At 37.4% G+C, this 25264-nt stretch overlaps 1 protein-coding gene across 1 annotated transcript in view; it reads right to left on the bottom strand.

The window, feature by feature from the left end:
* The window catches only part of tenm2b (teneurin transmembrane protein 2b), a 294981-nt gene that overhangs the window by 100385 nt on the left and 169332 nt on the right, over positions 1–25264 (bottom strand). The window contains exon 4 of the mRNA XM_077233547.1: positions 2834–3043. Within this exon, the coding sequence (XP_077089662.1) occupies positions 2834–3043 (210 nt within the window). The remainder of the gene's footprint in view (positions 1–2833; positions 3044–25264) is intronic.

The following is a 25264-nucleotide window of genomic DNA, read 5'->3' as shown; positions in this document are numbered from 1 at the left end:
ATTTGATTAATTGCCCAGATGTAACAATTATTTGAATATAATTATAAAGCATTATTCTAAAAATCCAGTTGCTCTGATGATGTATCTACTGAATGTATTACAACAGATTAGAGTACAATATTAAGCACACACAGAAAAAAGGTTTTGAATGTCAAATGTGTATATACCGTTACTACTGAGCAAAAAAAATCCCTAATTAAAACCCACTAGGTATAAAAAACACACACACACACACACTGAAAATTAATTACATTAATTTATGTGGTATGATAATATTAAACAAATCAAAAAATGGGGGGGGGGGGACTAAAAAAACATTGCATTAGTATGAAATCATGTGCCGTTTCTCACACATACATGCATAGAAAACTGTGGGTAAAAAACAAAACAAAATACAATAAACATATCACTATCAGTATTGAACAATATCATTTTTTTTATATCAGTATTAGTATCAATTTATTAATTTATTTATTTCACTCATTTTCAGTGCTAGGTATAAAAATTAAACAAACTATTCATCTGTACCATTGAACATTATGCATCATAGAAATTTGGGCAGCCAATTTACAGCCAATTCATTATTATATATTTATTAATATTAACAGACAGTATGATGGTTGCGCATCAAAATCACTTTTTCATGCATATATGTAAGATAAATATATGCATGATTATTACATACCATTTATGTGGTATTATATTTTAATAAATAAACAATTGGAAAAAAAACAAAACAAAACAAAACAAACATTGGATTATTGTGAAATGATGTGCTATTTCACTGTGGGTCAAAAAAATAAAACCACACACCAGAAACACAAACCTTTGGAAACTACAATACTAAATCTATTATAGGTGTCTGTATGAATGATGTGTTATGTTCTAAACAAATTACTTTGAATGCACAGGTAAATAATAACAATATAATTTATAAGGTAAATAAGAACAATATAATTAATACTCTGAAATGTAGAAATGTATTTAAATAAAGCTTTAAAGCATATCACACACACACACACACACACACACACACACACACACACACACACACACACACACACACACACACACACACACACACACACACACACACACACACACACACACACACACACACACACTAATTAATTGACCATCCAATCCGATTTATACTAAATAAAATAGGCAAAGTGTGATTGTATATTCACATAATAACAATGCTGTAACTAGATAATGTAATTTTGTTTATTTTATTTTTTTAAGAAATGCAAAGCAAAATTTTCACATTTAACTTAAGAAACAGATTTCACAAAAGTCAAGGATATTTTGTGTTGTTTTTTGGAGGCAAAAAAATTACATTACTAATACTACTTTTAGCATAATAATACAAATAAAATAATTTAGGCAAAAATGACAAAAAGGTTATCAGAGAAATCAGTAGGATCTCTTTCATCCAAGTTTAACAATTCAAGCAGCATTATGTTTTAGGTCAAGAGGTTACGGAAAACAGGAGGATTATCAGTACAAGCGTACGGAGAGTGAAAGAGAAAGCGGTAAAGAGAGAGAGCAAAAGCGCTGTTGCGGGCCGAGGGTGTCAGGCTAGAATCGTCTCAGATCTCTTCCCGTGACACACTACTGACTGCACTCAAACGTTTACATGAACACACACACGTGCCAAATGCCCATGCTTTTTATAATAGAGCATATTACAAAATGTTGTTGACAAAATGTCAAAATGTTAAAATATATTTGTAATCTAATATTGATATATTTGTTATTTATAATTTTGAATGATAAACTGTTCATTTGAATTTTTGAATTTTGAACTGTTGAATGAAAGTAAATTATAATATGATATGATATAATGATATAATTATATAATACCAAGCGCTTAAATACTTGTGATGAAAATAAGCCAAGAGTTCACCTGACCTGTGGCTCTCAGCTGAACGCTTCTGACCAAAAAAACAAGAAAAAAAACTTGTGTTCTCTCTCACAGCAGGGGGAAACAATGCTGAATGCAAATGCAAACACAGAAAGGTTTGCCCTCATCCTTTAAAAAAAGAGCAAAAACTGTAATAAACGATAGGACCGAGACTGCACTTGTAACGAGAATATCACTGTTTGTGCAGAACACAATGTGTCTGTACAATTAATTATTAGCAGCAGGGAGCATGAAACCTTTGAAATCAAAGAGACATTTAGAATAAATTTTTTTTTTTTATAAAATTATACATTTTTCCATCCAGCTCTAGTAGTGGTTTTCATTTTGTGTACAGTTATATGAATAAATTTGCTTTTAGGTAAATTTACGTTTACTCCTGTAAACATGACATCCAATTTATAAATACAGATATCTAGATAATACAAAATGATTCAACAGATTCTTAAAGAATCAGATTTTTTTTTTTTATAATAGTCCCTGGTTCAGTTGTGCATGAGCAATCATTTTATTTTGAAAGAAAAATGTTTTTCATATTTCAAAATGTAAAAAAAAAAAGATCAGCCTTTGAAATGACTGCAGTCATTTTATCAAAATCAATACTGTATGATAAAAGAATTGCTTAGTTTTCATTTACCAGTACAATCCCTTTTGATAAAGTCAAGTTTTACATTATTTCAGGTTCTGTTTTAGTTGGAAATACATTCCATAATAGAAGTTAAATGTATTATGAACAGAGTTTTAGCTTGCCTTTAAAGAACAGGATAATAATAACCCTAATCTAATTTACACCCCATTCCTTAACTCTGGGTTATGGCAACGGGACAGCCTTGTACAGGACGGTTCAGTGTTTTGAGGATGATGGGAGGGTGCTGGATAAGATGGAGAAGCGCAGGGAGACGCTCTTACCGATGGTGGGGGGCTGTGCGCGGAGCAGGTAGGAGTTAGGGGAGAACTCGTCGTCAGGAGGGGGGTCCAGCATGGCATGGGATGAGCCGTTGTCCAAAAGGGGCATCTGACACTCCCTGATGGAGATGGAGGCCTGGTGCAGGGGTGCGGAGGGGGGAGGAGGGGCTGGGGGAAGCAGACTGGATGAAGGCGTGGGAGGGAGGGGGCGACCTGAAGGGGACACACACACACACACACACACAGTGGGAAAAATGTGTTACTTTATGGAGTGAAGTTGGTGCTTTTTGATGAAATTACAACAAACTAAAGTGAATCACAACCATTTTTTCTCCATTTCACAGTTATATTTTATGAGACAAAATAATTTATCCAGCTCCAAATTTTAGAAACCCTTGGTTTGTGTCTCGTTCAATACTAATGACCTTTTGAAACTGTTTGTGTGTGTGTGTGTGTGTGTGTGTGTGTGTGTGTGTGCGTGTGTGTAAAAAAATAGTTTAGTTTTTAAATTACATTGTTTTATTTGCATATTTATTTAAACTAATTATTTCATGTATTTAATCTATGTGTGTGTGTGTGTATCAATTGCTGAAAGACGCTACAAGCAGATATTAGCTATGTTTCCATCCAAAGTTGCGAATTTACTTTGGAAAAATTTGGTAAAAAGTTCCAAAATTGGAATATCAAATAAAACACTGTTTCCTTCCAGTGAGCCGAAGAGAACAAAATCGTCACTTCCTGATAAACTGGTGCTTAATATCACTGTAACCAGAGATCCACAGAAGACGAAATTGAGGGTAGTTTATTTACAATAACTAAAAGAAGCAACAACGCGAAAGAGTGTGCACAACAATACACAAACAATAACCGACCCTGAACACAGGCCTAGTCCACACGGACATGGGTATTTTTAAGGAGTTTTTCCTCCTGCGTTTAAAAAAAATCTCCATCTACATGAAAACGCAAAAACACGCTATCAAGCGCTGTCAAGAGCATGCCACACCAGCAGGCGGCGATATAACCCTAACCATGAAGCCACGTTGGCCAATCAGAAGCACTCAGCAGCGCACAATCTGCCGTCAAACACAGCGGATAACGGTGCACACTCACGGTTTTACTGTCTACACGACAACACTGCAACCGGCGTTTCTAAAAAATCCTCACACTGGCAGGGGTTTTCAAAAATGTTCGGTTTCAGTGACCTGATACTGCGTTTCTCCGTGGACGAACGGTCGCACCGCGTACAAAAAAAAGTCACGGTTATGAAAATGCCCGTGTCCGTGTGGACAAGGCCTTCAATACACAGAATGATGAACACAGATTGACAGAACCCGGGTGACACAGGTGTCGGTGATGGGGAATGTGGTGCAGGACAGGTGTGGACCGAGGAGGATGCTGGGAGTTGTAGTGCAGACAGGGATAAACGCTAGACAGTGATGATGACAGTGAATAATGACAAAGACGAAGACAACTAGGTGGTGAATGTGACAATCACTAAGAAAAATGGAAGTTGCTGCAGTAGGAGAAGTATATTTTGCATTTAATAAATAATTTGCAGATGAAACACAATAAAGTTATCTTGCTTTGGAGGCAGATGCTGCTGTCCGGTTCTGGGAGGTTATTATACTGAACCACTTTGATGACAGACTTTGCTCAGGCATTTCTGAACAACCAAAACAGCATTTCAGATTCTGGGCAACGAAATCGGTCCGAAGGTTTGTCCACATGTCGTCCCATCGCAAAGTCACATGTCTTCTTTGATGTGCATTGAGGTATTTATTCAGTCAATGTGTTTCCATAAATGTAGTTCATGTGCATGTTTTCATATAGAATAAAAGTTAATACGACTAAATTGAGCGAATAAGTTTCTTACGTGCATTTTTTTAATTTATGCGCATTTTGACATTTCCATCCAGTGTTTTTTTATGCGATGTCCCAAAATGCGATTTCCCAAATAGATGGATGGAAACATAGCTATTGGTGCTCGAGGAGACTGAGAATATTGAGAAAGAAGGGCATGTAACATTTTGAATAAAATAATTAGTTTTAATTCAAATTTATTTTTTATGATTCCTCTTATTTATTTAAAATTTACTTAAAAAAGGAGTAGGAAACAAATGAGAGCATGTCTGTACAGTCTGTAAATCCAACAGCGTAAATCCAACAGCACTGATTTTAGATGGCAATACTATCTGCTTCTAAACTGTCATCAAAGACGCTTTCTGTTACATATGTTTGTTCTCTGGATTTTCAATCTCTTTACAAAGTAAACTCTGAAACGAGTTCTACAAAAATGAGACAGGCAGACAAAAGAAAACATAAATGAAAACTCAGAAATGGAGCATTGAAATACAAGGTAGAGATGCATCAAAACCAGCAGCTTGTAAAATAAATACCACATTGAAAAGAGAGAATTGTGAAGCTTTGAGACGCTCCAAAAAACCTTCAACTCTAAAAACCCTGGTCTGAAAAGAGGTCAGCTTTGATGTGGCTTTTAAATTAATGAACAGGCTATATACAGACAGAATATACGGACAGTCTGTATACAGTAGGGATGCGCAATATAGTGAAAATATAAAATTCAATATCTTGAAAAATTGTACAGTATTTATATATTTGCACAAGAGGAATCTTTTAAACAAAACAAGCACTGTAGCCAAGTAGATTTTGCATTTAAAATAAATGTAAAATAAATTTAAAAAAAAAATAGTTTTCCTGATTTTTATCACTAAATTAATAAAAAAACATATTTAATAATTTAAATATATTCAATTCAATATATATCATTTAAATTAAATGATGTGTATCAATATAAGAAAACACTGTAATATTGCCAACGTTTACATACAAAAACAACACTTTTTATGAAAGTGAATCGATCAACTAATTAATGTAAATGATAAAAACATATCAACTCTAACACTGTTTTTATTAGGTAACAGCTGAGATGCTATTAATAGTCATCTTACCTAGACATATTGTAAAACTAGTCTAATGTCACCTTCCAAGAAGCTTAATGGCCAAATAAAAAAACAATAAAACCATCACAATAATGAGTATGATGGTTCATTTTCTAACAAAATTAGTGTGAATATATTATGAATCATCAATACGACGGTGACATCAAGCTGTAAAATGCTGCAGTGGTTTTCTCATTTGGATGGCCATGGTGGTGATACAACAAGCAGAGAAAGGGATTCAGATACATGATCAAACCATCAAGCACATGCTGGGTTTGTGATTGGGAGCAAGGCCAGCTGATATACTCTGGATATTTTACCACCCCATGCTATCCGCACTCGTGTGCAGCCAACATTCAAAAGATCTGCTGTGCTGGAGTGGAGCGGTGTCATCGGCGCTCTCCATGTCATGTCTACAGTGACTAATTTAATCAATTCCTCTCTCTGTGTTAACGACAGCATTCAGCCCTGCCGTGGACATCACACACACACACACACACACACACACACACACACACACACACACACACACACACACACACACACACACACACACACACACACACACACACACACACACACACACACACACACACACACACACACACACGTAGTGTTTCCATATTTTATGGGGACTTTCCATAGACATAATGATTTTTATACTGTACAAACTGTATATTCTATTCCCTTACACTAACCCTACCCCTAAACCTACCCATCACAGAAAACTTTCTGCATTTTTACATTTTCAAAAAACATCACTTAGTATGATTTATAAGCTGTTTTCCTCATGGGGACCAAAAAATGTCCCCACACGAACAAGGATTTCAGATATTGCCATCCTTATGGGGACATTTTGTCCCCATAATGTAGGGTTTACCAGGCCACACACACACACACACACACACACACACACACACACACACACACACACACACACACACACACACACACACACACACACACACACACACACACACACACACACACACACACACGTTGTGTTTTCATGTTTTATGGGGACATAGACATAATAGTTTTTATTCTGTACAAACTGTATATTCTAACCCCTACACTAACCCTACACCTAAACCTTCCCATCACTGAAAACGTTCTGCATTTTTACATTTTTGAAAAACATCACTTAGTGTGATTTACAAGCTCTTTCCCTCATGAGGACCAAAAAGTTTCCCTTACTAGGATTTCGGATATTGCCATCTTTGTGGATACAGACACACATACTCCAAATGTAATGGCTCTCATTGACAGCTAATTATGAACAAGTGTTCTTTCTTACTGCTGTGTAAATGTCCTCGCTCAGAAAAAAAGGCAATTTTTTCTTCCCCTATTTCTAATATTTGTGAATGTGGACTTAATACAGGAATTCCTACACTTTTTTTTGTCAACTAGCCTAACCCCTTTAACCTAAAATATTTTCTTGAAGTTCCCCCTGAAAATTTAAGTTAATATTTATCACAGTCACAGTTCTCTGGTGTCGTTTAATCGTCACATTGACATGCAGGTAAACAAAAATATAATTACTTGGTTACACTTGGTGTCATTGTTACAGTGTAATTAAATATTTAAGTACAGTGTAATATTAATTAACTACATGTACTTACTATAGGGTTAGGGTAGGATTAGGATTTGGTTGAGGGTTAATTGCATGTAATTATGCATCATTTACTGTTATTACTATGGTAAGTACATGTAACATATTTAACAAGAACACTGTAAAATAAAGTGTTACCAATTACTTTTTTTTAATAGGTTTTATTTTAATTTTATTCACTTTTATTTTTATTTGTTCTTATTTTAAAACTATTTATTGCATTCCACATTGTTATGAGTAATGAATTATTATCTAAAACCTGGCTTAAATAAATAGAATAATTTTTACAGAAATAATCATAAGCGATTATGCCAAACTACACACTAAGTTACCATTCGATTCTTTTATAGACTTTTATATCAGGACTGTTAAATTAACCTGACATTTTTGCCTTCATGCCAAAAAAATATCAAATGAATTTTAATTAAGATATTACATTATACCAAGCTATAATATATTAAAAAGATAGCATGTTTACACACCGAAAGGTTTTTATGTATTTGAATTACATTGTTTTATGTATTTTTAAATTAACAGATGCAGGCAAAAAACAAATGTGCGTCATATAATTAACTCAGTGTTAACTCGAATGTTAAGTGTTAACTCAGTGATGAATCACGATTTCTGTACGAAAACGTTTCCACGTGCACAGATATGTGCGTACACCCGGTCACAGTGATTTTGCCAAGTAAGACATGTTCCGGGATCAACGTATTTTGATCAGCAGGAAATGAATAACATTGACTACGTTTACATGCAGCCAATTTTGGTCAAAGACAACAACAACAGCAGCAGCACGCGGATAATGAATAGTTCGGGGCAGATAGCGATCGCCTTTGTTTGTGCTTTGGTGCTGGTACTGACCTCGCTCCAAAAGTATGGTGTGCTGCGTCTCGCCATTTTACTTCGGGTATACTGCACGCAGGCTTTTGTATGCGCCGAGAAGTTCCTCTACTCAAAAGACCAAGATTCTTTGCGAATAGAACATGCGCAGAACACAAATCATTATGGGGATATGCCAATACGCGTTTACATGACCAAAAATTCGAGTTAGAAAAGGGGTACCCCAGGTATCATATCCGGGTTTTTAAAATCCGGGATATGAGCATATTCGGGTTTTTGCCGGTGTTTACATGGCCGTACGCGACCGGGTTATTGCTAATATTTCGGTTTTGAACGGGTTATTGGCTGCATGTAAACGTAGTCAATGATATAGAAGCATCAAACCCTGGTTGTGAGCCTAAACTTGACATAAACTGTAAACTTGTCTCTCAAATCTGATTGGTTGATTGGAATGTTTTTCCAGGATCAACAAAGAAGTTGATCCAGAAACATGATGCACTTGGTGAAATCATGTTCGCCGCGTATACGCCTTGCCCCACTGTTATTATGATTTAACATCCTTTTCAGATGAGTGGACGAGAAAGAGAAAATCTGCAGTGGCACTTTATTGTCTACTATCAAAGGAGGAAAGATGGGAGAGGACGCAGTCCGACTGTGGAAAAAAGAGTGACAAATCACACCGTAACAAGCGCAATTTATCACTCACCACACTCCTTTATCTGTCGGGTACACAGAGCAGACACCTGTGGTAGACCAGGAGACAGCACACACACACACAAGAGCTGCAAACCACACACACACACGGGCGATCTTGTTGCCTTTCGCTGTCCTCTGTGAATGTGAGTTGGCAGGGCTTAAAGCTGGAGTGCAGCCGTTAGCTCTGTTTCAGGACTGATCATCTCCGGCAAACACAGGGCAACTCCTGCACAATCCCTCTAACTCATTCTCCCTTTTACCCTCTCTTTCTTCCCAACCTTTTCCTCTGTTACATTCTCTCTCGCATTCCCTCTTGATCTGCTGCATCTGCGTTCACAATAGTTTGGTCAGTGACATTTGTGAAGATTTATCATATCGGTGTCCAACATGGCAAACAAAGGCAAGAGAGGATCATGGGCACAGAGATAGAGAGAGAGAGAGATAGACAGAGAGAGAGAGAGAGAGAGAGAGAGAGAGAGAGAGAGGGGAGAGAGAGAGAGAGAGAGAGAGAGAGAGAGAGAGAGAGAGTGTGTGTGTGTCTGTGTCTGTGTCGCCCGCACAAAATGGGGGGAATCATAAGTCATGCATCAACCGAGCAACACATGAGGCCGCCAAACAAAACCAATTTTATTGCCAAGATTATCTCCCAGAACACAATTAAAGCCTTTAAACTTCCAAAATAACTACAATTATCAACTGTAACAAGATCAAACACAATTCTCTAACTCTAATTGGTCAGGTTAATCACAATAAGCTTAATAATGCCATTTTTCCAATAAACTTTGAATGCAGCTCTAAAGTCACAGAAAAGAACACCAAATAACTGACACACAATATAATTTTGGATAATTTAGTTATGGAATGGGATCTGTGTTAGACAGGATATAGAGGAACCATTTATTTCTTGGAGGTTCATGTTTTATAGCTCAAAATAATAAATTGAGTTCAAGTTTATTTTTCATATTTGCACAAACTTTATCTCAGATTTTATAATCCCTAAACATTGGTTTAGATTATCGAGAAAAAAAAAGAAAAAAAATCGTACGATATTCAAATCCCAAAACATATTGTTTTGGTGTACCAGCTTTCTTGCAGGGATAGTTCAACCAAAAAGGAAAATTCTATCATAATTTACCCTCATGTCGCTCTAAACCTTTCTTACTTCTGTAAAACTGAGGATATTTTGAAAAATACCATGGTGTTCAATGAAAATAAATAACTTGCCTAAACATTCAACTCAACTCAAAGAATTTGAAAATATGCAGTTTCGTACATCCCTAATTAACAGGGTTTTTAAGTAAACAATATGAGCAAAAAGCGGATCTTTATGTGCTTTCATTGCTGTCTAAGCAAATCAATTCATATGCTGAATTATAAAGACCCCCCCCCCCCCCCCTATATTAAAGCTATAAAAAATGTAGGTGGAAGAAGCAAACGGTAATGATGGTGGACAACAAATTTGGCTTTGAACATACATAAAGAAAGCACTGTATCGAAACTATAAATGTTAAAATTGTGTAGAAGTAGCGCAGGGGTCCTCTCAAAATCTCTTGACTATCTGAATGCCAGTGGTAGCAAACACACTGGCCAGCTGGAGAATCCCAGTCAGCAGGACTGAATGGTTTTCGGGGAGCCTCTTCAGAAGTGCAGTAGTTCCCATGGTGACTGGGCACCTGGGGTTTGTAGATAAATCTGAGGGAAATGGAGTGGGTCACAGTAAGTTCCCTTGATAACACCCGTAAGCGATAAGTTCAAAGCAGCACGAGGCTTCAGCGTCCTGGATGGTTTTGTGAAGTTGTGTGTGGGGGTAATTATGGAGACGTTAAACTTGAGACGAATATCTAGGGAAAAATGAACCGCTTATGCCAAACACATGCACAAATATCAAGAGCTGTGCAGGTGTATGTGAGGATTTGTCTTTTCTTTTATAGCTTGGTTGAAAACAGGTGTGGGAGCTACCTTTTCATCTCACCGTCTGTCTCTACCCATCTGTGTTTCTCTCTCAGTCTGTTTGCTTACAGTGATTCTCCATTTCAGTGTTTTGGGATGCAGTAGAGCTCTTGACTGCCCAATGTCTGTTTTCTGTGTAATAAATCTCAGCCTTGAACGATAGCAGAGTAAGTTCTGTGTGGTAACCTTGGCATTGATTTCTATGACCAACACACATTCATAAAAGGCCCTTATCAGTAACAGGCAAACTCCCATAAAATCCTTTAATCCTTGAAAACTTTAATGGTCAAACATCATGAACCGATCAAACTGAAAATACATTTATTTTAAATTTTCAGCATCTATGAACACAAATGCTCTTTTAAAGTCAGCCAACATCAAGTCAAATCCAACTATATATATATATATATATATATATATATATATATATATATATATGTTTTTGGTTTTTTTGCTGTCGTGTCATTTCAGTGAAAAAGGAAGTAAGAGAACAGACTGAAATGACAGGCAAAAGCCAGATTTGAACTCGTCTGTATATAGACGAGACACTGTGCAATATGTCGCTGCAAATGCATAACACACCAGGCTGCGTATCTAACGGTTCTTTGCTTCTTACATGATCTAATGCACTCTAACAAGATGTGATAGTTGGCAATAATGTGATATGACACTGATGTCACTGAGATTTGACCCTTTCTCTTTAAAGCTCCTGGGGATGGATTGCTAAAAGGGAGGGGCTCTCTATTTTTGGGAAAGGCGCATTGGACATGACATTTAAGGGTGGGAATTGGCAAAAATGTGACGATTCGGTAGTATTGCGATATCTGGCCCATGATTCAATACTGTTGCGATTCTTAACATATCCGATACAGCAAGTATTGCGATTCGATTCTGCGATATATTGCAATTCATGTCCCTCATATTATTCAAAGGCATTACAAAAAATGAGGAAAATAAGACTGCTCAACTCACTTCAAATGTCACATTTAATTCTGTAAACATTATCTTCTACACATTAACTGAAGAGCAAAAACTTGAAAACTTGTTCTTGAACATACAGGACCTTATAACAGGACAGGACGTAATTATTCTCTGAATGGGAGATCTCTCACATGAATTGTGAGCTCCCAGCACATAACTTAAAATTATTTAAATACAATAGAGTAACATAAAGCAGACATAATAGAGTAACATAAACCTGAGAATAATCATAAAACCGAAATTTACCCACACTTTCGATTTGAAATAAGACGGAGTGTCGTGTACAACCGGTTGTAATAGTGAAGCCATTTTCATTTGAATTTGCTGTTGAATACACGACAGCAAGCGCCACCTTCTGGATGTAATATGCAAATGTAAATGATCAGAGTAAACTCTGAGAAAACCAATGGAGAAAACACGAAAGTAAAACAGATATTTTTATAATTAAATATTGCAATACTTTGCACTACTGTATCGATATAATTGCCTGCGCAAAATATCGCAATACTGAACAGAATCGATTTTTTCCCCCACCACTAATGACATTATAGCTATGTTCATAAACCTAGAGAGCTGCCTATACGGAGACAATATTTTGAGGCATTATAGGTACGCTTCTGACATTGCACACTTTTAAAGACACAGTTCTTGTTTTCTGCCATGTTGAGGAAATGATGGTGCTCTCACTTTACCTACTCTAACTACTAGGAGAGATATTTCATAGAATTGATTCTTAAATCATTGATTTTTTAATTTTAATTAAACCATTCAAATGAAATCCAGAAAACTTAAAACAGAAAACACAGAATTTGGTCAAAAAATAAAAATGGAATTTGAGAAGAAAAAACAACAACACATATTTTAAACCCTAAACATGCAATTTATTTAAAAATTTTAATAATTGATAAAAGTTTCATGATTTCAATTAATAAGACATGCTTTTTGAATACTAACATTTTATTTAATCATTAAAATGGGAGTCCAAAAACTAAAAAAAACAGAAGAAAACAAAATAAAACGGAAAAAAAAATTATTTGGAAAAAAAGTAAAACCGAATTTGGGAAAAAATAAAACGGATTTCATAGGGCCCTACAAACAGCATGGAGAATGGGCTTGTGTTTGATTTTGCACTAAAAATGAGATCAAAGACGAGATTGTGGTAGGAGAAACACAGTTTCATTTGTTTTAGCTCCCTTTGGCCATATCTCTGTCCTCCTCGCACACTCTTTCCTCTCACGATTTTATTGGTTGTTGTTCATCGTTGCTCTCTGATTTATTGAAGGTGTGCACTGAAGCCAAGTCAATCAGATTTCAAACATGTCAAACTGGCTGAGATGTGTGCCTTGGCATCTATTTTCGTCTTTTGGTCAGGCTAGTCACTAACATCAAAGTAAGGGGGTATATCAAGTAAGTCATGGTGAGGAAATTTTCACACGGAATATAAACTTGTGACAACCCTGGTATTACAGATAACATTGGAGTGATAAGTGATATCTGACTCCTGATGAATCATGCTTCACTGTCTGGCTGGTGTAGTCAGTAGATGTCGCTCCCTATGATAATTTATAGTCTTTGAAATCCATCCTAAAATGACTGGAGGAGATTCAGGCAGTGCTCTGTGAAGCATCCCTAGTGCCGGCTGTAGAACGTTAATGCAGATTGTAAAATTCTATATAATAGAGTCAAAATAAATATTAAAAAAATAAAACACTAAAACTATAATCAATCACTTATGAGTGAATTATAAGTGAATTTAGGAATCCCAACATTATACTGTACAGTATGATAAAGGAATACTTATTTTCAACATTGTGAAAGATTATTATGTGAAAGTGTTATTAAATTCATAGAGTTTTTAAAGATTAACGTTAAGTGTTGACTGTAAATGTTATCTAAATATAAAAATAGCACTATCAGCCAATACTGATAAATTAAAAAAAAGCTCTAAATGTCAACCAAAAATAACTGAAAGATTTCCAAAAAGTTATAAACAAAATTCTACATAACTAGTTTAAGTACTAAAATGTTTTGAAATTCCCATCATTAGATATTATGAAACTAAGAATATATATCCCATAGTAAAAACAGGCTCCTTGCTTGTAGTTTAAGTAAAGCTTTCAAGTATTTTTCTCCTATTATATTCTGCAAGCTACAGTATTAAGATACATGGTAATATCAGTACTTATCAGTCAATCTGGAGCGGTTTATCATAAAAGAGAGTCTGCTTGTGAACTGCTGAGTCTGCTCTCATATAACACAAAGCAGCACTTAGGACTTCTCTTCTGTCATCAGCTTTCGGCTCTCCTACGAGGGCATGAATAAATCACTGCACCAAGCCACCGACTGCAGCTGCCTTTGACATCTGCTCTGTCAAATAGACGATATTCTTAACTGGTGTCGCGACAGAACAAAAGTGGCCTACTTTTTTTACCCTCTCCTCCATTTTTTGCTTCTTTCTCTAAAGCTTCCTCCCCGCTCCTCCTTAGAACATCCTCCCACCGATACGCCTTCCTATGTCTCGAATCTTAAGAACTCTGCAGCCTTGCCAGGGATCAAAGAGGATGAGTTTCATCCAATGAGAACGCGCCTCTCCGCATGACAACACTTGGCTCGTTCCAATCAGCTTGCGTCATTTTTCCAACTTCAGTCTGTCTGTCTGTCTGTCTGGATCACTGGCATAACAAAATACGATTTATTAGTCTGCGTTCTCACATTGTCTCAAATGTTTTTTCCTCTTGAGCAGTTTATTTTCAGAGAATCGCAAACGGTGCCTTCTAATCCATAAATAGGGATTACTAAATTTAAAGCCTTTGAAGTTAGTGCACTAGATTTGGTCACAGACACACCATATTGCCCAGAGTTTTCCACAGCAGGTCTCAGCGGTAATGAGTTTATGAATCGGCGGCCTCGCAACATGAGATTATCAGCGACACAACGTCTTCGTTAATATTTCTCTCTACAAAAACAGAATATTGCATTTGTCATTTTGCTTAAATATCACACACAAACCTCAGCGAGAGGACTCACACACTGAATGGACACCAACTAAACTTCTCCACTGCTATAACTGGAGAAACAAGTGCTGTCTAAGTGATGAATTATTGAAATAAGCTGTGCCTAATCTAATGGAGATCGGGGTTGTTCTAGTGCTGGGAGGCAGATGTCAGTCAGAGCTGACACATGTGACAGCCGTGTGTGTCAGGGTCCGGAGGCGATGAGAAGGGCCCAGGGGAACAGCTGTCTTGGGTCATTAGTGAGGAGAGGGCTAGAGGGCAGGGTGGTCAACCCTGTATCAGGCTGGGCACGGTGGGGCTGTGATCGTTGACACGTGGGCTGGGCAAACCTTTGATTCCGGTAAAGATGAGCAACACTGCACTGAGGCAAGCTCAGCAATGCTTTGCATCATCAGACCCCGAGGAGAAGAGCAGCGGCTGTTGTTCAGCACAGCTCCCCCTATAGAGTTATCAGTGCTGGGAGTGATGCAACTCTTGTACAGCAAGGGAGCCATCACAACATACGCATGCACACTCACTTAAAAGAAATAAAGAAAAACAAACAGAAAATAAAGCAAAAAATGGTTTCACTTATGATGCATACTCCTCTGAAGCATATTATGCATTTATTTTAAGCTCTGGCCACCAAGTTACTGTTGCTTACGAGTTTTATAAAACATTGCGTAAGAAAGAACAGGAGAGTTTGATATTCAATAAATGAATGTTCAGTGTTCATAGAGGTGGAACAATGAATTAGCTATTTTTCTTACATGGGCTTGAATGAATAGCAGCAATTCAAAGTTTTATTTATTTGCAATGATTCTTTGAAAGAAATTGTTAAATTGCACAGAAACATACAGGTCAGAATCAAGGCAAACCGTTCTAGAAATAAAAGAAAAAGAAAAAGGGTTTATTTAACTGCAATTTAAAGCTAACATATTTGTTCAAAACATTTCTACTATGCTTTCACTAATGTGAACTCTTTAGTTCAATTAACACTATGTAGTGACATTAAATTAGAAACATTAATGTACCTTGAAACAGCATGAACCTCTGAAGATTTATTTAAAGAAAAACAAGAGCATATATCGTCTTTGTGTAGCATGTGTCACTATTATAACTGACCTGGCAAAAATGTTTTACCATATTTTTGGATCACGTCCACAAAATTCAATCAAAACTAGCCAAACGCACAGATGCTCCATAGACTTACGTGAGAAAAGAGGAAAAAGCTTGGTTGAGAAAATGGCGGATGGCAACAGTTGGAAAAGTAGGATGAACAGTAACGTTTTTTTAAATGCAGGCTTAGTGATGCGTCAATTGTTGGATAAGCAACACAATGCATAAGTGCACACACTTGTCTTTAAATACAGTAGAAAACACCCTATCGCTGTTTGGGGAACAAAAAATAATTTGCTTTGAAAACAATCTGCACTGAAGTCTTAATGTAAATGGGTTTATAAATATTAATAGAAATGAGTCATGCTTTAAAAATCTCACTCTATAAGACACTTAATTTAAATGATTGTTGAAACGCTGTACATTAGCATGACAATGATAACAAGTGCAACAAAACAAGCCGTCTTGCATATAAAGCTTCATACATTCAACAGAGACTGAAAGAGAGAAAGCACATAGCTGTAATTAACATGAATAAAAGACTGGGGATTTAACAGCAAACACTAATTCCATATGACCTACTTATTCAAAAAGCTTTCCCAGACTGCCTCTGGTTTGCTATACCGGAAACATCAAAACAGCAAGTTCAAACGCAAGTGACACCATTTGCTATCCAATCATACTTTCCTTTTATGCATATTTCTCAACAAGAACTGAAACTAAAACTTATACTACATAACGTGAAACGAGAGACCATGGCAGATGGACCAAACTTAGTCCAGACTAAACTCCTGTCCATTAAGGATGATGGAGTGGGCCTTTGAGACGCAGGCCATTAGGCTGGAGGAGTGTGTGTGGAAAATGGGCACCATTTCTCACATACTTCCTCTTTGACAGCACCAGTGATGATACTTAAAGCATGGGCAGAAGTGAGGGAGTCAGAGATGAGCAGTGGATGAGAGATATGAGTGTGTCGCTGGAAGACTGAAGCTGTTGGACAACAGTGATGGGAGAGGGAGTGTTCCCCTGTCTCTAAGAAATGTTGAAATGTAGGCCAGGGAAGAGAGGAAGGGAGATGAGGGACGCAGAGGTAATGGCTCTACGACTCTCCATAAATCATGAAATATGGCAGCACAACATCTTGAGACAGTGCCGGCGCTCTCTATACACAGAGTACGCATTTTGTGTAAGGCAACAATTCCCGGGGGTAAAAAAAAAAAAATCCTTAAAGTAATATTTACTTAAATATAAAATTAAATAAATGCATTTTACGGTGAACACAGTAAGCACTTGCGACACGCCATTCCCGGTTCTGCTCCGTCCCCACCTCATAATTGATGGACAACTATGCCCGGGAAAGGACAACAGCAGTCTGGTGCTGAGAAGTGAAAAAGTAAAAAAGCCTAAGATAAATCCCGCGCATCACTTCACAAACATGTGAAGATGTTTTTTTCTTTGTTTTTTTGCTATCAAAGTTAAATGGTGAGATTAAAAGTGCTTAATGATGTAAATAATTTGACCACCACCATACCAATGCAATGTCATGTGATTTCAATTATTTTAATGTGCTATATACATTGCATTTTGAACCATGACATTTGCTGATATATTGAGAAAGATATTTGAAGGGATGTCATGATTCCTAAATTAAATTCGGTGTTCGATTTAAAAAAAAATCCTCGATTGCAATTTTCAACCCGAGTCGATTAACCAGCAAAATACCGGAATTCCACAGATGAGAATCCACGTACCGCATTATTAGACCGTTTTCTAAGGCTGCTCAATATATTAAAACAAATAAAAAAAATCCTAATATAGCATATCATTGTTCTATCATTTATAAACATACGCTAACACGGGAGAATCCGTCAATATGTTTAAACCTTTGCTCTGAGTTTGCATGTTTAGATGTTTAGAGTTTAGATGTCCACATATTCTTGTTCAAAAAACCTGCAGAGGCTGTAACATTTCTATCACATATAATCAAGATTAAGTGAACATTTGAATTAAATGTTGTCTGGCCAATATTAAACAAGGATTTGATCATGCTGTAAAGTGTAACAAAAACAGTCACCAGGCCACTATGTACACAAGTTGATTGTTTGAATTATGTACATGTATAATACATATTTTAACAGTGTTGGTCAATAAAACCATAAAACTACTTGCTTTTGATACTTTCTTTAAACCAATTATTATTGCCTCATTGTAATTATATATGCATTTTAAGTCACTTTAAAGGCTGTTGTTCACTTAGGCCTATTTTTATAACCAAAAAATAATAATTATCCGATTAATTGTCAAAATAATAAACAGATTACTAGATTACCAAAATAACTGTTAGTTTATATTTAATATGTAGGCTGTATTTTATACAGTAGAACTACAATTGTAAATTATTTTTAAAAAAAATTGTATTGAAGATCTATTCTGACCCCTATTGTAGTTGTGTGAGGTGCACAAAAAATATTCAACTAACAGATTTGGCCAGCAGCGGCCCTGTCTTAAGACATACATGTTCAGCTGGTGATGCTATAATGGTGAGTTTCATCTTGATAAAAAAAAAAGGACAAGGTAAAGCAGTAAAAAACAAGCTCCAAAAAAGTAAATTATTATGCTGCATGAGATATCCTGATAAGTACAGTTTCACAGATGCAAACTTTGATTGCAATCAGGATGTAAAGTCAGACTTTACATATGGGTGTGTCTCCTGACATAATCAAAACTCAGACGAATATAAATTAGCACTATCATACATTCTAGACTCATTTGACAACAATCATTACATTTAACAGATGAACATTGTCAGCCTGAATATAAACTCACTTGTAACTTACTGTGGAGGCAACGCTTATTCTCGCGACTCTGATGCTTATTCAAGGCGAACGATGATTTGATTATAATGAGTAATATTTAACTTGAGTCATTTCTTGGAGAGCTAAAAAAGGATTTGGTTGCCTAATTCAGTCATACATACGCGCGCAAACTAGTCTACTAAATAATGTACGTGGATGTTTACGCTGTCGTGGACATTAACACATTACCGTTATGACTATGACTCTTGCGTGAATAAAGCCAATTAAAACTGTCCTCCCCTTGTTTGTATCCACATGAATTAGCTATTATCCTCACTTTAATTACCACGAAAGTAAAAATTATGTCATAATGCATAGAGTCCCAACGCATCAATGTACGCCTCGCGCGGCAATCATTGTCACCATTTATCACTGAACTTAAATGTATCTCCTCAGGAAAAGAAGAAACGCCACTAAAAGTCAAACTCTCTGTGTCACTGCTTCGTAAAAGGATCTAATATAGACAAAATGAGAGCCTTCTGTCAAATGACAGTCTCTTACCTTTCCTTTTCTCCATACTGCGAGCACAGTGTCCTCTCTCTCACTGTATCTCAGTCATTCTGCCGGTAACGTTACAAGAGTGCTGGGCACGAGAGCTTGCTCCTCAACGGCGCGAATTTTGAATCCCCGTGTTGTATTTGTATCGTCGTGTTTGTCAGTCAGGCGACGCGTGAACTGTCTAGGTGTGTCAGGCGCGCTGATGGTTGTACCACGAGATGCGCCACAGCCAGCGGTTCACAGACGCGGGCGAATGAGAGAGAGAGAGCGTTAGGTTGGTGAGGTGAGCTCATAGTGTGTGATGATGATAGTCACTGAGCTGATTTGAATCAGGGCTCCTCCTGCGCGCCCCTCACGCCAATTCTCCTCCCAAACATATATGCGCTCATGTTATGCGCTCTGGTGTCGCGGCTCCGTGCCTTAAGGAAACCAAAACTGATCGCATCGGATACGCAGTGATGTTTTATCGATATTTAATCACTGACGCTGTTTCCAAAGATCGATAATAATTAATCAGGTGCTGAAAGATTCATATTTGGGATTCCTGCTTGCTGCCTTACAGCCAAAATATTATGGTTTGAGACTTTGAGCATGTAAATGTCTTTCTGAAACTGTCATTAATGGCAAGCATCAGTGGGCAAAATGTAATGCAGATATGAGAACTTACAATCCAGTTTCTCCGATTTACTCAACACTAGGAGGCATTACACATGCATACATCATACATACAAACATACATACATACATAGGCTATGGTGACCGAGTTGTATGCACCCTGCAGTATTTTGCAACGCGAAAGTACGCTGTTTTCTGTGAATGTGCAAGACTTCAGATTATAGCCACTCTAGGTAAATAACTAATGATGATAAAGTGATTTAGCTAATGGCAAAATGGTAAAACTATATTTGCAACAAACCAGTGCATTTATGAATGCGATAATGAATAATATAATATTTGAAAAATCAGTTTGCAATATCAAGCAGTAGCTATAACTGACAGATTTTTGTCCTTATAAAATAACAGGAATCGCATAACGCCTGAAGTCTTGCACATTACATTTACTAATGGCTGCAACAATTTTAATGTTGAAAATAAGGTGGATAGAAAAATAAACAACAACAACAAAAACGTCTTTATGTTATACAGATGAAATGAAGATGTAAATGAACTAGTTTGGGTGGAAATCTCTCTTTAATGGTAAAGAATAAACAGGCGTTGGATATGAGCCAAATCTTTCTCACAAAGGTCAGAAGCGAACAGTGGTGTCTGTTATGAGCATGTTGTGACTGGTTCAGAAAGGTCATTTGAGGTAATAAACAAAAGTTGAAAGATAGAATTCCAATTATTAAAATTAAACCTTATTAATGTCTGTCTTATCCTCCCTTAAATTAATCAGTTCAGGAGTATAAGGTCTGTTTGCTGTCACATTATTACAACAGAATCAATTTCCCTGGGATGTTCCCTTGGATTTCTGGGATGTCACAGTGTCCTCGCCCAAGGCTTGTCAGCTTTGTGCTCTTAATGGTATGGATGCACTCATGTCACTGCATATTATGATAATACATTAGGTGCGAGTAAGACATTATTAAGGAGCACAAAACATTACCCATGCAGCACCTCTAGCACTGCCAGGTGGTGTCACTTTCCTCCAAGACAAATCTGAAGGCACACCCTCCCTTTTAGAGATATCGGCTGCGAACACAAGAAGGGATCTCATTAGAGCTTAATTCAGAGACAAACTGTCTCGCCTAAAACTGACGTTCTTTTGGCGTGGGGATCTATTTGCTGTGTTGCGGTGCCTCTCCTCGACCATTTCCAAGAACCTTCGCATTGTGCGGAGAGACACTACAAAGCAGCCGGCTCTTCCCACGCGCGGGCATCCGTCCTCATTACCCCAGTACGGGCCCTGCTGCCAGCACTCACAAAGAAGCCAACCGCCCAGAGACAACGCAAGTACTGCTGCTCCAGCACACTGACAAACAAGAGAGAGAGCGATGCAGGAATAGAAGAACAATGGAGGAGAGAGACTGTGTGTGCCCATATTTAAAAGAGCAAGAGTGGAGGCCAAGCTCAACTCTTTGTGTATGCAATCGCCATAAACTAAAATCTAGTGGAAAATGTGTAGGCACTGCTATGGCATGAAGCTACTCTAAGGAAGACTCTGGCATGAATGGTTGATGACACACAGTACATATTATGTATTGTGTTGGGGGTACGCCAATTTTGTCAGTCTTTAACACAAGGGAAATCGAGGGTGGTGGGTGAATACCCTAATACATTGTTTAAATTAATACATTATTAGCTAACTGTGTGACTTGTATATGTACATTTCTAATATACATAACCTCTGATAACAGATCACTCTAGATGTAATGTAGAAATGTAGAAATGCATTTTCTGTAAAGCTGCTTTGCAATAATATGTATTTTGTGAAAAGCGCTATACAAATAAATGTGAATTTAATTTAATTGAATACTGGCCAAAATGGTTGCAATCCTGTGTACAGAACAACTCAACGGCCTTGTGCAGTTAATGACAAAATGAAACTTCCTTGTTCTTGCTAACAAGGGTAAAGGTATTGATGACACACACACAAACACACACATAAAAAGAGAGAGAGAGAGAGAGAGAGAGAGAGCTCAAAAATACTTACTGCCCTTGGTGGTTCTGTTTCACAGAGATAGTATATGACTCCAAACTCCTGAGTCTCCATTATAGGGGAGAGATTATAAGTGAATCTCAACTGATAGCCATGCACAAAAAAACTTTATAAACGTACATATAAAACGTATAAAACGTACACAGAATACTTTTAAAACACTGCTCACAACAGCATCACAAACTAAAAAAAATAAACTGTCTGACCTTGACCCAAGAGCAAGACAAAATACAGTAATATCCCCCAACACACACACACACACACGCATGCACGCACGCACACACGCACGCACGCACGCACGCACGCACGCACACATGCACACACACACACACACACACACACACTCACTCACTAATCATGTAGAAAATGTCCAAATGTGTTTAAATCACTGAATCACTGACTAATAATGACGTCCTCCTCATCTTTTATTAATGTCAAATGCATTGCACATTTCTATTTAATGACAGATGGAGGCCTTAAGTGTGTTCCTGCTGGACTTGTCGTTTCATATCGTGCAACAGTCAAGACCAAAATCTTTTAATTCTGTTATGGGTATCATTCCACAATAGACAAGTTATGAGTTACTAAAGTTACAAACATATATGTGTCATTCAATCTAGTCTCACTTTTCCATATTATCCTATCCAGATGCACAGCAAGCCCATGAAACCACTAACGAAAATTTGCTTTTGGGATAGTCTGAATGTGTCCCAAAAACAAAAAAGTATATATATATATATATATATATATATTTCAAATAAATAAATCTCCTGATATTGTCTGTATTCAAAATGATTTTAATGTATGCATGAACAACAGAGTGCCACTGAACATTTAAACAAACAGCAAATCAACAGCCTTTGTTTTTATATGTTCATCAAGACACAATCAAATGTGTTTTTTCAAGCACATCTTTGCATCTAAGCAATGGGATTTCTTGTCAAATGTCAATATAATGTCTTTGCATGTCAACCGGCACCAAGGGCGGTAGACAAGCAAAATTATCCCCCACTGCGCTAAAAGTACCAGCATGTGGCTGATGGTGGGTTTTAATTCTATTCCCTGCTTCAGTCTGTCCTCAACTTATGAACTGCAGAACAAGTTTGTCCTCAAGTTATGCAGGAAAGTCACAGGTTGATCTAATGTGGCGTGGGCAGAAACGCAGAGAGTGGAACAAGAACATTAAGCACTCTAATGAGCCGCTCAGGTGTTCAAAGCTGGCCAGAATGCTGAAGAAGATCAGCCTCACGCTCTGCCCACGACACTTTTCTCTAATAACCGGATGTCTGTCCAAGTCTGAAACTTATGGTGTTTTTCAACTGCATGGTACGGCTCAGCACGGCCCATGACATCATCGTAAAATCACACAAACAGACTGACAACACGGGAGCAATGAAGCATATAATAATAATAATTTGTTACAATTACATAGAAGGGGGGGAATCTCCTCAACCACCACATGGAATCCAATGAACACCATTTCATATAGATGGAATTCTTGATTCTCTCGGCCTGTGGATGTTTTTCACTGCAAGAAAAAGACGTTTGTTTGTTCGGGATGGTGTTTCGTGTCGCAAACCCAATGATGCTGGTAGTGATGATTTCCTCTGACCAATCAGTGATCTGCAGTGTTTACATGTCGCATTTTAGTATCGGTACGGCTTGCTTGGAACCTCAACCGAGATGGTACTATTTAAGTGAGCCTTGCCGAGCCGCACCATGCAGTGGAAAAGCACCATTAGAAACCGAGGGGACCTCATATGAGAACTGTGATCATGGTCATCAGTATTCTGGGTAAAGATTAACTAACTTTAAATGTTACATTATGATGTTGCATTGGCTAATCACAAATAGACTCCTATTGATAGTCCCCAATATACCACACAAAATGAAATGAAATCACCAGCTCTAACATCTCCAATCTGATCTGGCTAGATGGCAAATATACTATATAATTGCATGCAGCATGCATCCTTCCTCAGGTGGTTATTTTCCATCTCTATCAGCTTTCAGCGTAATATAATTTGTTCAAGTCACACATATTGCGCGTTCTAATTAGATAAGTTAGAGTCATATTTGCTCAAGCACATAGCTGGTTTAGTTTGATAGATAATCAAACCTAATAGTCTTAATAGCACCCAGGTTAACATTTCTAAAGAAACTAGTTAAATAACTCTGGGCTTCGCTAGCCCAGATACACATAATTCAAGCCACTAGATATTAAGCCATTCTGCAAAGTAGGCCCAGGCACACATAGCAAACATGCCGTTCTCATGGCTCTTTGGAGCAGCAGCAGTGTCTTGGCGATAGATATGCTTGTTTTGGGGGGCTGTAGTGTCCTATTGTCTTCCTATCGTCTCTGTGTGAGGATTATGAATGTCTATTAAAGGGATAGTTCACCCAAAAATTTAAATTCTGTCATCATTTACTCACCCTCAAGTTGTTCCAAACCTGTATGAGTTTCTTTCATCTGCTGAACACAAAAGAATATGGGTTACCAAACAGTTAAGGCCCCATTGACTTCAATTGTATGGACAAAAATACTTTGGAAGTCAATGGGGTCCATCAACTGTTTCAACATTCTTCAAAATATCTTCTTTTGTGTTCAACAGAAGAAAGAAACTCATACAGGTTGGGAACAAGGGTGATTTTTTCATTTTTGACTGAAGTATCCTTTAAAGCAAAGTGAACCAGACTATACAGATTCCATACAGCATCAGTGTAGAACAAATCTGCACACAAAGTTTATTATTCATTATTAGAAAATATATCTGATGTTCTTGCCGTTTTTGGCTTTGATGAGAGGATTATCACACTAATAAAGGTTGAGCCTGGCTGTCCTTCCCTTCTCTGTCTGCATCGCTCCGCACACACTGCGTCTCTCCACAGGGACGGCAAGCTTTCTCCTCATGCTTCTCATCCTGGCACTGGGCCTATTGTGTGGCAGCAACCTCTCGTCTCCTCTCTTCTCATCTCGTATGATTCTCAAACACATTCACATTCCAGAAGCAGTCACTGTCAAAAAGGCATCAATGGCTATACTGCAGAGAACGGCCTTTGAAAGCTCTGCCCCTATTACCTCCCATAATCGAAAGAGACGAGAAAGAGGCAGAGGAAAGAAAAAAGAGATAGAGGGAAAGTTACTCTGGTGTCAGCAACTGGTTTGTAAAAGTGTCTTTCCCTAAAGGTGCACCAGTCTCTGTTTAATTCCATGTTATATGCCACAAATGTTTTCTTTTACATTCTTTTAGTTTAATTTCTTCCGTCG

The sequence above is a fragment of the Siphateles boraxobius genome, unplaced genomic scaffold (assembly GCF_051911475.1).
Source record: "Siphateles boraxobius isolate OS27281-9 unplaced genomic scaffold, OSU_SipBor_1 18, whole genome shotgun sequence".
Lineage (NCBI taxonomy): Eukaryota > Metazoa > Chordata > Actinopteri > Cypriniformes > Leuciscidae > Siphateles > Siphateles boraxobius.
Note: the sequence above shows the minus strand (reverse complement) of the source record. Positions and strands in the feature narration are given on the sequence as shown.